Source organism: Equus asinus, chromosome 14 (genome assembly GCF_041296235.1).
Source record: "Equus asinus isolate D_3611 breed Donkey chromosome 14, EquAss-T2T_v2, whole genome shotgun sequence".
NCBI lineage: Eukaryota > Metazoa > Chordata > Mammalia > Perissodactyla > Equidae > Equus > Equus asinus.
Window position 1 is genome coordinate 32,163,062 of NC_091803.1, and position 13,644 is coordinate 32,176,705.

The following is a 13,644-nucleotide window of genomic DNA, read 5'->3' on the forward strand; positions in this document are numbered from 1 at the left end:
AAGGATTCATTCCAAACTACTAACAGTAGCTTTCTCAGTGGTAGGATTAGGGGAGAGATTTTTATTTTCTACTTAACACATTTTTATTGTATTGTTTGGAATTTTCAGAAGTGTATATTATGGTGATGACTTTTGAAAGAAATATTTGTACTTGAGGGGAAAATCTGTTCAAAAATCAAATGGGGTACACTGTGAGGTAGTGAGCTTCCCATCAAAAGAGGCATTCAAGCAGGAGCTGGAGAAGCATGAAGGAGAGGTTGTGATGGGGGATTGGACAAGTTGTCTCTGAGATCCAGAGGCTCACCCTAGGACTCTGGAATGGGACTAAAGTGGCCTCGAGAGGTGAGCATGTGACTCAGCTTCCTGCTGCTCTGAGTGGGGCCCTGCCACCTGAACTACCCCTGTGTAGTATTCATGGACCCTGAGGTTAACGTAACACTTTGCCTCTGCTCCAGCGCCGCTGCTGAGCTGTGGGCACTGCTAGGGAGGCAGTGGCCATGCTCAGGCCCTGTTCTCCATTCATGGACTGGCCAGGGAAGGAGATGGGGAGGGAGTGAAGACATGGGGGCCCGCCACCTATGTTGATAAGGACTCCTGTCCTTCCTCCTGCCCCTGCAGGACAGCCATGGAGTGGCTCCGGATGTCTCTGCTGCTGGTGGCCTCTTGTACCTCCACTGTCCAGGGCTCACGAGAGGTGGATGTCAAGGAGGCCAGCATCAACACGTCCCAGCCCTTGCACATCCTGGTGGAACGCAACCTGCTGGTGCTCACACCTGCCGGCCTGACCCACATGCTGAACCAGACCCGCTTCCTCATGGTGCTTTTCTGTGAGTGTCCCCCACCCACTAGGCGGAGGTGAGGGGTGGGCTGAGACCTACCTCCTTGCTCCCGGGGCCAGAGGAGTTTCATATCTGGCTTCAACACGTATGGTTAATATCTTATCATCCCTATTTCCAGAGAGAGTACTGAGGTCCGGGGAGGTCAAGCAATTTGCAAGATCTACATTGCCATTTAGTCTCGATTTGTGTGGGTCCTCTGTCCCACTGAAGGCAAGGAGCCAGGCTTTCCCCTCAGGTGTCTTTCACCATTTGGAACCTCAGTTCCCTCCTCTGTAAAGTGGGCATGAACATAACGCCCACACTGAGTTATTGTGAAGATTAAATGAGACCATATGATAAGTTGCTGGAACACAATAGAGCGCAATAAACGATGGCAGCTATGGGCAAGCTCTTGAGAAAAGATTTTTAGACCACCACCTTTATCATCTGAGTTTTGCATGCCCACTTTCATTCTTTGGACGGATGCTCTTTGCCTCAGCAGACACTTTGGCAGCAAGAACAGGCTTCTTTTTCCTGAGGCGTTGGCACAGACCTGGCCTTGGCACAGGGTGGGAGGGATTTTCATAACAGCTCTCACACAGCAAGCCCTCACTGTGTGTGGGGCACTGTCCTTTGGAGCTCATTAAATGTGAAGTCATTGAATCCTCACGACAACCCAGTGTGGTGGCACTATTCATGTCCCTATTTGGGGACATGTTACAATTAAAGTTGAATGTACATCTGTTCTTAAAAAAACCAGGCAGCATTGGCTCACATTCCTGCCACGTGATAATTGGCTGGAGCTGAGTAATGATGTCCCCTCTTGGTCAGAAAACACGCTTGTCAGTTTCCTTATCCAGCCACCCCCACACAGCACACCCCTGCCGCATCCCAGCACATTCAAGTTTGTGTCCACTGCCTGAAATTCAGGCCTTCCCACTCCTTCCTCGACTCTTGTCTCTTCTCATTTGATACCTTCTCTGTGAGCGATGCCACTTCAATGGGGGAGTTGAGGATGTGACAGCATCAACTTGCCCTGGGTCTCACTGCCTCCTCAGCGGGCTTGCGCAGCCACTTCATACCAAGAGAGAACAAAAACATTCTCTTTGTGCCCTTAACCTTGACAGCTCCCAGAAGGGAAAATCTGATCAGCTCATTTTTGCCTCCATCCAACATGGAGCGTGCCTACTGCATAAAGTTCCATCAAAATGGTTGCAAGCCTCTGACCTCTGTCTAGCCCAGGCTGTTCATGGTTTCCTTTGACCTAAGTGCCAGGGGATGTGCTCAGTTTTACTTCAAGCCCATGGAGCAAGATCTTGCAGGAATGATCCAGTTTGGGCCATTTTCTTTACGAGAGTCTGTGAGCAGGGCAAGCAGTCTGCTTTGCTGAACGACTCCTCCAGCCGGTTCCCCACAGCCCCCATCCACACCAGGACTCGGGCCACCACCTGAGCATCTGCTTCATGGCTCTCTTCTCAGGGAAGAAGTGAGAACCCTGCAGCCCTCCTCCGCCTGCGGTGGAATTGTAAGCTAAGGATGTGCACAGGTCAGACATCTAAGCCAGCTGCTCGTTTTTGCCGCAGCCCTAATCTCTGAATCCTGGGCCCAATGGGGGTGTTGAAGGATTTAGAGCCACGCACTTTGCACAACACAACCCACGTCTCCACACACATTTAGCCTTCCAAAAATGGCACAGCAGGTGGACAAGACTGGGAACCTGCCCCGTCTGCATGAGAATGCGAGACTGTCCAATGATTACTCTGTTTTAATCAGGGCAGAAGGGCAAGTTCGTGGCTCTGTTGTCTTATAACTTAGGGATTGATGCTGATTGAACCTGGGGATGCACAGGGAGCCTCTCAATTTTACATTCTTTAATTGCATTTGATAACCACCCATTTGAATTCTTTGAACTTAAAGCATTCCAACCAGAGGGTATTTCAAAGCAGTGAACACCAGCAGCGTTTTTGTTATCTAGAAGAGACACTCAAACTCATTACCTTTGAATATTTGATTCCTTCCAATACACAGTTTAAATCAAAATGAATTCTCAAAAACTGGCAGGCCTTCTAGAGTGACCTGTGGAAAAGGTAATTACTTGGGGAAAGCATTACAATAGCTTTTTTCCAGGGAAAGATTGGCTCTTTACAGAAAGGATTTTTCAAATCTTGTCCTGAGGGAAATACTGCCCGGGTAACTCTCAGATCCTTAGCTGCTGCCCAGTTTCTTATCTCTCTGAGGATTCCAGGCTCAAGAGCCAATGGTCAGCAGAACCTTGCCTCTTGGATGTCCCTCACTTGTCTCAAAGGCCACATGTGTCAAAAATAGACCTCAGCGTCTTTGATTCACTCTCAACAACCTGCTTCTTTTTACGTCCTGCCTTACCGACAGCACCACTATCCACCCAATGTCAAAGTCAGAAGTCTCAAGGTCACTCTTGACTCCTCTCTGTTCGCACCTCTAATCAGCCACCAAGTCCTGCTGATACCGCCTCCTAAAGCCCTCTGCAATCACCAATTTTCCCCCTTCCCCCAGCCACTGCCTTAGTTCTGGCCTCATCATTCCCCATCTGATCCACTGCAGCATCTTTCTAGATGGTCTCCCTTCCCCTCCAGCACTGTCTCTACAGTATTCCCAGAGATATTTTTTTCTAAAATGCAAATCTGATTGGGTCACTCCCTAATTAAAAACCCTGAAAGATTCTCTAAGACCCCAAACTCCTTAATGTGGCTACAACATCCTCTGCTGGAGCTAACCTAGGCCTACCTCTTCACTCCACTTGAACTCTATGGTCTAGACCCTCAGTGATTTGTGGTTACCAGATAGGGCACATTGACTCGGGCCTCAGGGCCTTTACACTTACAGTTCCCTCTGCCCATGGTGTCCTTCCTGAACTTCTTCACCTGGATTGTGAGGCTTAAGTTCATGGAGTCACCTTGTCAGGAGTCTGTGTTCACCCTCACTCCCACCTAGTTGGGCTAGGAGGTCCTCCCACGTGCTCACACAGCCCTCTGCACCCTTCCTTTCATAGCATTTGCCACACTGCATTGAAACTGCTGTTAAACTTGTGAGCTCCATGGGGCACAGGGGCCAAATCTTATTCATCTCCTGATTGCTAACATCTGGTCCTGTGCTTAGAGAATGGCAGGCCTGGAGAGAAGCTGAACGAATGAATGAGTGAATGAAATGAGCTTTCTTTTGGTCCATAATGTTCTCCATGAATGAGACAAGGAGAATAAGGAAGAATACATTTAGTGGGGAGAAGCCAAAATGAGATTTATCAGGAGCAATGTCTAGGATCATTTAGTAATTGTCCCTAAAGCAGAGGCAGCAAGACTCTGCTCTGGGAGCAGGTGAGACAATGAGAGTGATGATGATGAAGATAGTTATGTGGATGAGGATGGTGATGAAGATACTTATGGTGATGATGATGATAATGACAACAACGGTGATGATAATGACTTTGCCATTTACTGAGACCTGCATTCCAGGCACTGTGCTTGGTCTCATTGCTTCCATCTTACATCAGAGCAAATAAGTTTCAGAAAGGTTGGATAATTTGCCCAAAGTCACATAACTGATAAGTGATGAGGCTTGGATTTTAGACCAAGTTTGACACCAAAATTGGTGCTCAATCCCTCTTACAAAACTGCCCTGATAACTGGAACATTCAATCATTCATTGAATGTTCAATGTCAATCAAGTCAATCAAGACTCTGACCACTTCTCACCCCCTCCACTGCCACTACCCTGATTCAGGCCATTACTGTCTCTCACCTCGATTATCACCGTGGCCTCCAACTGGTCTACCTAGATCCACTCTTTTTCTCCTTCAGTCTAATCTCCATATAACATTCAGAACAATCCAGTTAAAGAGTAAGTCAAATCGCATCTACCTCTGTTCCAAACACTCCAGTCCCTTTCCACAGCCCTCAGAGGAAAGTCCACTCAGTGGCCTGCAAGGCCCTACGTCATTTGACCCTTTTGTGTGCTGGTCCCAGCCCATCAGTAACCAATGTTGCGGTTAGACTGTCTCTTGTGGTTCTGATTATGATTGCAAGACCAATAACCATCAGGAAAGTTTGAAAAAATAGAAGTTTGTTACTTATAAGACCCGGAAATTACACAGCACATCTGAGGCCAAACAGTGAGGTCACAAGTAGAGAGAGAGAGAGAGTGCGTGGGCCTGGGGTTCTGCTTTTACTAGGGTCGAGGGTGGGGGCCTTGGGTTTTTGGGCTCACTCTTTATTGGTGACTTTAAAACATAAGAGCAGGAATTTAAAGCACAGGAAAGAGAGAGAGAGAGAGAAAAAAAAGTGGCCCAAATGATCAATTATTGAAATCAACCAAGATCTCCGAATCAAGGGGCCTCACTCAGTGGGGCAGGCAGCCTGGTTCTTTACCTAGTGTGTGGCAGGCAATGTGTTTATTCCAGATAGTCCTCTTGCAGTGGATGCCTCTTTGAAATGAATGCCTTGGCAATCAAAGCTTAAGTCAGACACTTGCATTATAAACAAGAGAAAAATCCCCAACTATCAGGGCTTATACTATAGACCCCCACCCCAGCTCACTCTGCTCCAGGCCCAGAGGACTTTTTGTCATGTCTCAAACATGTCCCCCACACTCCCACCTCAGGGCCTTTGCACTTACAGTTCCTCTGCCTGAAACGTTCTCCCTCCAGATTTCTGCATAGCTTGCTCCCTCACCTCCTTCAGTCTTTGTTAAAACGTTCCTTCCCAGTGAGGCCTCCTTTGGCCTCCCTGCCTGCTCTCACAGTTCCCCTGACACTCCCAACCTGCAGCTCTGCTGCTTCTTTCTCTAGAGCATCTAGAGCATCGTCACTTAGCATCTAACGTGGCATAGATTCTACTTCCTTATTTTGTATACTTTCTGCCTTCTCCAGTGAGAACAGGATTTTTATCGATCTGTTCATTGTTAAATCCCCAGCACCTAGCATAGTGCTTGGCGCATGGTGGATCCTAAAAAAGATTTGTTGAAGGAATGAATGAACGAATGAATCCTCATTACTATTAGTGTTAGGTCCCATCCATTTAGCTCTCAGGTCCCAGCATTCCAGCTGTCACACCTTTCTCTCACTTCCATTGCGGACACCCAGGAGCTCAGGGTTAGGTGTGGCACCTCTGAAAGCCCCACCATTTGGACAATCACTCCAAGTGTTTGTCTTGCTCTGAGGTTCTTCCCTTAGAAACTCAGATTTGGATGCTTTGTCGATCAGCAACCCTGAGCGGGGCATGACTGAATCCACAAGGAAGCCAGGGAGAGCCCCGAGGGCCAGAGCTGGTGGCCAGCCATAGGACAGCACCTGCTGGAGTGATGGATGGTGGCTATCGAAGGCAATGAGGGTGACAGAGCAGGCAGTGGAGAGGCATCGATCTGTGAAAAGTCCCTCTTCCTGTCCATTGATCAAGGGTTTAACGAAAATGATCCTTCACTTTCGGATTCCGTCACAGGAGCAGGTATGCTGACTGGCAATGGGGCGTGTGCCTGCTGGGGCCAGCTTTCTGGTTTTCCTTTACAAAAGACCTCTCTGTTGGACTTGGAACTTGTCCATGGCAGTGGTGGTATTCTGTACTTTCTCCAAGTGCTCCAGATGGACAAGGGGGCTTGAAAAAGATAAAGTGTGCGTTCTGGCTTGAAAGGGAATCAGCGACCCCTCGCCCTGCCTTGGTCCACGTGCAGCAGACATCCGGGGCCAGCGGAGGGACCTGCAGACTCACAGTGTTATCTGGCGAAGGCAGGCAAACTTGAGAGCCATTTGGTCCCCTCCCATTTAGACCAGGAAGGCCTCTCCCGCTGCCAGGATAAAGAGCCCGCTCCCTGAGGCTGTTTCCAGAAAAGGGCGCCCCCTTCTTACCCCTACCCCACTTGGCTCAGCAATGTAAGGAGTGAAGGAATCTTAATCGCAAATGTCAAGGTCTCTTCAATGTTCTCCCCAAGGGGATGGGCTCAGAGAGGGTAAGGGGCATCATAACCTCCCCCCGACTTCAACCCTTCCCACACATGGCCTTCTCTACTTGAGGGTTACCTGACGTTATATGCAGCTAGAGGGCAACTGGCAGGGCCCAATTTGGCCTGTTAGCTCCAGAACTCTCCACCAGATGGCACCCATGCTCTCTTGTTCTCTCTCCCTCCCCCCTAACCCCCCACCCCCGCCACTCTCTCTCTCTTCCATGCAATTTCTGACCATGGAACATTTACAATAATAACGTCTGTAGTAATAATAATGAATTGTGTATTTACTATGTGCCAGGCATTATGCTAAGGGTTTTACAGACCCAATGAGGTTAGAGAGCTGAGGGGGTCTGGATCCTGGCTATACCCCTCACTGCCACATGGCCTCAGGTGAGCAGGTCATTTCATTGTGCATCAGTTTCCTCATCTAGGAAGTTGAGATAATAACACCACCACCCACCCCATAGGAGGACTGGGAGGACTAAGTGACTTAATCCACGCAAAGCTCTTAGAAAATCATAAGCACTGTATCACTCGTTGTTAAATACATCTCATTCGACTCTGACAACTCCATGAAATAGCCACTATTATTTTCCCCATTTTACCTGTGATGAACGTGGAGCTTAGAGAGATTGAGCGAGTTGCCCAAAGTTGCCCAGTGTTGCTGAACCCAAAGAACCCTGATGTGTGTCTTCCAAATTGGCCAATTCCATGAACCTCGTGTCTCACATCCTGTCACTCTTCTGAAAATTTACCCATTAGCAGCAGAGCACGTGAAAGGCCCAGGAGCTAAGCAGACCAAACAAAGCCTCCTCCTTGGGAGATGGGGAGGGGGTGAGGCTCTAGCGAGTTCTGTCTTCACACTGGCTCTTTCAGACAACCCATCCTCGAAGCAATCCAGGAACATGGCTGAGGAGCTGGGCAAAGCTGCGGAGATCATGGGCAAAGGCAAGAATGGGGTCGGCTTTGGCAAAGTGGACATCACCATCGAGAAAGAACTTCAGAAGGAGTTTGACATTAAGAAGACCCCAGATTTGAAGCTGTTTTTTGAGGGGAACAGATCAGAGCCCATCAGCTGCAAAGGTAATGGTACATGGGCATCAGTCAAGGTAATGCTAGCCAAGGAAACACACAAACACCAGCATTTCAGTGGCTTAATACAATTACACACTTATTTCTTGCCACACAAAGCCCAGCTGGCAGGCAGAGGGTGGAGGTGAGGGCTCTGCTCCACACAGTCTTTCATGGACCCAGGCTCCTTCCAGCTTGTGGCTCTGCCCTCCCCTACAGCCTCTGAGACCCCTGCTGTTTCCTCTTTATCCAGCCAGTAGTGGGGACAAGGAGACAGGGTATCACCACTGGTGGTGTTCATGGCCCAGGCCTGGAAGTGGCAAACATTACTTCAGTTCTCATTCCATTGACCAAAATTCTGTTACATGGTCCCACCCGACTGAAAACTGCGAAATATGATGCTGCTCTGTGTCCATAAGGAAAAGAAAATAGATTTTAGTGAACATGTAGCTGCCTTCACCACAGCTTGCATCTCAGCTGGTGGGCCCTAGAGGTGGGAGAGTGAGGTGCATGGCTTACAAACTACCAGAGACCAGAAAGTAAGTCCCTACCTCCAGCTCCAAGACCCCGCCCTGATCTACTTTAGAATGGTTTTGACAGGGTCCTAGGCCAAGGAAACACTGGCAAACCTAAAGGGAGACTGGGAGATGATGGAACAAGATGGGTTTGGGGCAGGGTGACTACCAAACACTTTAGCTTCTGTCATCATCCATTTCATTCATTAACTCATTCAATCACTTATTTAACACACTTTTATTGAGAACCTACCATGTGTCAAGCCGGTCTTGATGCTGAGGATGCTTGAAGGATTATGTGCCTCAGTGTGGCACATGGTACATCCTAACTTTTTAAATGTTAAATACATAAATGCATAAATGTATGTATAATGAATGGATGGATGGAACAAAGCTGATGAACACAGAAGTGCCCAGCACAGTCCCTACTATGCTAGTACAGTCATGTGTCACTTAATAATAGGGATGTGCTCTGAGAAATGCACCATTAGTTGTGCGAACATCATCGAGGGCACTTACACAAACCTAGACAGTATAGCCTACTACACACCTAGGCTGTATGGTACTAATCTTATGGGGCCACCATTGTGTATGTGGTCCATTGTTGACCGAAATGTCATCACATGGCTCATGACTAGGATGTTCCCATTATATACGTATTGAATGACTGAATCTCAGGAAACTGAGATTGCCTTTTGCAGCTCTGGTATTTAGCAGGCTTGTAAGAAGCCTGTTTGAGTGTTACTGCAGGAACCAAAGGGGTGGGGGTGGGGAGAGCCATCTCCTGCATGGGCTGCTCCATGCCTTGCAGTTCTCGGGATGGACACAAAGGGGCATGAGACACACAGGCCAGATTTGCAGAGGACAGTGCTGCAAAAGGGCCAACCTCAGGGCAGGTGACATAAAGGGCCAGGCAGTGCTGTGGCTCCCAGTAGGCTTGTGTGAGGGTGGCATGTGCAGGGGGTAAGAGAAGAGATGGGAGAGAGGGCAGGAGCAGTGAGAGAAAGGACAGAGACTGCTGCTTCCTACGGATACTGAGTGACCACTGTCAAGGATGGTGACCCCCTGAGCCCAAGCAAGGAGCCCTTAGTGAGTGTTGGCTTTGAGGAGGGCTGAGAAGAAACGAGAAGCCCCAGGTCACTTTAGTAGAGTCCACATCTGCTCATGAAGTGGCTCAGGTTCTGCGATGCCCTCACCTCCTGAAGGCCAGGTGAGAGTTAGAGGCAACAGGTGACAATGTGGCAACTTCCAGACTGTCTGAGCCCCGTTTGTGGTATGAATCAGTGCCTGGAACCTCCTCTGCCATGGAGGGAGCTTCAGTATCACCCCCTCCAAGAAGCCTCTCTGACTTCCCGGGTTGGAGTGCCTGCCCCTCTTCTTGGTCCCACAGCACCTGAGCTTCCTCCATCAACGACCTCACCTCACAGAATTGCATCTGTTCCTCATCGTCTACCTGCCGGAGAGCACAACAAGGGCAAGGATCTCACTTCCTTTCCTGGGTCCTCCAAAGAGCCTGCCAGAACTGGCAGATGCTCCCTGGCTTCAAATCCTTACTAAGTACCACTTGTACACTGCGTACCACTGTTCCAAGAGGAACAACCACTTCTTCTTGTCAAATTTCGATGTCCTCATCTGTAACGTGAGGATGGTGAAAGCCATCTACCTCCTAGGGTTACTGGGAAGATGAAATAAGTTTGCAAAGCACAAGCATATGTATTTCCGACACATATCAGAAGCATTTACTGTATTCCAGGCACTGTTCTAGTCCCTTCTCACATGTCACAACAACCCACTGTAGGAGGTGCTTTTACAGCTGGAGAAACTGAGGCATGGAGGAGTGGAAAAACTTCCTAAGTCTCCCCAGCTAATAAGCAGTGGGATCCATAAATCTTTTCTGTAAAGGACCAGGTAATATTTTAAGGGTTATGGACCAGACAACCTCTGTCGCAACTACTTAACTCTGCTGATGCGGTGTGAAAGCAGCCACACGGAGGCAAATGGGCGTGGCTGTGTTCCAATAAAACTTTATTAGACAATCACTTGACAGGCCACATTTAGCCCATGAGCTGCACTTGACTGACCCCTGTTCTACATTGTGCTGCACTCTAAGGAAATGGCAGATATGGTTATTATTATCATCAACTATTAGTTTCCTGACCCTGGTCCAGTGCCTGGAACGCTTAGGTTCTTAAGGAATGGTTTTTGAGTTGGAATGGGATGGAATTGCAGGGACCCACTGCAGGCAGGCATGGGGTAAGAAGCCAGCCCATATTTCTGCTGGGCTTGCCCATCCCCCTTCTTCCTCAGTGTTACCACCCACCAGGGAAAGAGACAGCGGGATGCTGGGAGGAGCCAGGGCCTGGAATTCAGCACAAGCACTAGCTGTGAGAACTTGAGCCAGCCTTCCAATTTCTCATTTTCTAAGCAGGATGAACAGTGCCAGTTTGGCGGACTTGACAGGGCTTCCCTGAGCTGAGAGGGACGACAGTGCTTTACTGGTTTCCTGCACTGTGACTTTTATGAAAACTTCCCTAGGAGGCAGGTGGAGTTTAGTCCTTGCTGGGTCAAAGCCCCAGTCCCCGTCCTCTAACCTCCGTGGATTGATGGTGGGAGCTTGGCCTTGGCCATCTCCCTGGTGGGAGGGAGAATCAGGTGGCCTCCAGGTCCTCAGCTAATGACGCATTCACAGCTTGTGCCTGGAAATATGCAGCAGAGCGACAGCCCCAGTTAATCATGGACATAGTGTTCACACTTTGGTTGTCACCGTGTCCTCTGGCTCAGAGCCAAGTGCCAGGAGAGGCACCTGCCCAACAGGGGCAGTTCTCAATTTGCAGGCGCTCAGGGACAAACCATATGCCAAGTTGAGAGCTACCTCAGTCCCATGGGGTCTAGCAGGGCAAACAGAACTCATGCATTCCAGAGAAGAGAGTCCAAGATCAAGTTCCTTCAAGCTGGCTTATCTAATGATTCATTCAACCCATCCATTCATCCAATAATTATTTCTTGGGCACCAAGTATGGGCCAGACATTACAGGAGCTACTGAGCAAGTTAGCCAAAAATCATAATTTCAGAAAGAGACAGACTCAATGAAGAAAATACAAAAGGTCATAAAATAGAGAATGACAAGAAGGGTGTTAAGACCAATTGAGAACTGAATAAGCAGGAGGAGATGCCCTTGAGAGCTGAGGAAAGGGCAGCCCAGGCGGAGGGACTGGTGGATGCCAGAGCCTGGTGTGCTGGAGGGTAAGGGTGTGGCGGGAGCTCAGACAGAGGGAGAGAGCGGTGTGAAGTGAGAACAGAGCAATGATTTTGATGACCTGAAATTCTAACCTGTTTGGAGGGGTTTTGTTCACCTTTTTTGATATTTCAGAATTGTTAAACAAATTATTTTCAGGGCACTTACAACATAATTTTTTCAGACAAGAGCCTATAAGAGAACGTTTGTTTTGATGATCTGTGCCTGTTTCTTCCTGAAAGTTGGCTCAGAACACCGTGAAAATAGAAACTCAACCTGGTGGCTGGAGTCCACTTGGAGGGGGTGACTGCAGTGGGGCGGAGTGGCATGGTCTGAGGGTGGCATGAAGCCTCGCCAGCCCTCTGTGTCCCTTGAGGCCATCACATCCTCCTTCAATGAACTTCCTTAGGCCTGACTCACTGTGGCTTTTACAATGGACTAATCTGTATCTACCAAAGCTTAATACAGCATCTCCTATGACCAGAAATTCCACTCCTGGGCATGTGCTCAACAGAAGTGGGTACAATGTGCCCCCAGAGACATGCATGAGAATTAATTCTTTTTTTTTTTTTTTTGAGGAAGATTAGCCCTGAGCTAACTGCTGCCAATCCTCCTCTTTTTGCTGAGGAAGGCTGGCCCTGAGCTAACATCTATGCCCATCTTCCTCTACTTTTTTGTTTTCTGTGGGACGCCTACCACAGCATGGCGTGCCAAGCGGTGCCCTGTCTGCACCCAGGATCCGAACTGGCAACCCCTGGCCGACAGAAGCGGAACATGCGCACTTAACCACTGCGCCACCGGGCTGGCCCCAAGAATTAATTCTTAATAACCCCAAACTGGAAACAATCCATATGCCCATCAACAGAGAATGGATAAATAAATTGTGGAATATTCAGACAATGGAATACTACACAGCATTGGGAAAGAATCTACGAGGACACGCAACAACATGGATGACGCTCACAAACGTAACAAAGCCAGACCCCAAAACACACACTGTAGGATCCCATTTACATGAAGTGCAAGAGCGGGCTGACTAATGCATGCCATTAGAGGTCAGGATATTGGTTACCCCTAGGTGAGGTGGGCTGGGCTGGGAGGAGGCCCGGCTGGGACTTCTGGGGGACTGATAATGTTCCGTTTCTTGATCAGGGCGGTAATGTTCATTTTGAACACGTCAACACTCTGATGTGTTCATTTTGTGAAAATTCATCAAACTATACATTATAATTTGTGCACCTTTCTGTATGTAAATGTACTTCATTATAAGTTTTAAAAATGGCCTAATGTTCTTAGGAGGTGTAAGCAAAGACATTGAAAATAGAGTCCTTCCCAGCTGATTTACCAACTCAGTGTGCATTCACCAAGCCCCATGCAGAAATTTGTCCTGCTCCAGGGCCTTTGCACAAGCTGTTTGCTCTGCCTGGCAGCCTTCCCCTCTCCTTATTGCCTCCTGATTAACTCCTACGCATCCTCCAGTTTTCAACTCATAAGTGACTTCCTCCAGGAAGCCCTCTTTGACTTCACAGTCTAGGTCATGTATCTTTGCTACAGGCTCAAAGAACTTTGCTTTTGACTACTTTCTTTAGGCGTACTTATACACTTGTTGGTGTAATTATTTGATGAGTTGCCTACTTAACAGAATGAGAGCTGCAAAACAGTGGCACAGCTCTTGATAACATAATAGGCCCTCAATGCACATTTGTCAAATGAACGAACGAGTGAAGGAATGAATGACTGAGTGCAGGAGTAAAGGCCTGCACGTGTGGTCCAAATCTCCTCACAACACACATTGCTTTATCTCATAAACTCATTTCAAATGTTCCATTTTATTCTACAGCGGGCTTTAATATAAAATAATATTTTACATTACCTGCCATCATGTGAAATTGAGGATCCTGGCAAACACAGTCCATCTGTAGTCTTGTGCACATTCTGGCCCACCATTATGTCTCCCCAGATATGCTATATGTGCCCCAATTTCAGAAGCTAAGACTTTCGTGTGCTTGGCACCTCCCACATGATAGCTGAGAA

At 48.2% G+C, this 13,644-nt stretch overlaps 1 protein-coding gene across 1 annotated transcript in view; it reads left to right on the forward strand.

Moving 5' to 3' along the window:
* Positions 1-625: 625 nt before the first annotated feature.
* Positions 626-13,644, forward strand: part of LOC123276981 (protein disulfide-isomerase-like protein of the testis) — a 28,384-nt gene continuing 15,365 nt past the window's right edge. Inside the window, exons 1-2 of the mRNA XM_044747495.2 lie at positions 626-827; positions 7,665-7,871. Of these exons, the coding sequence (XP_044603430.2) occupies positions 626-827; positions 7,665-7,871 (409 nt within the window). The remainder of the gene's footprint in view (positions 828-7,664; positions 7,872-13,644) is intronic.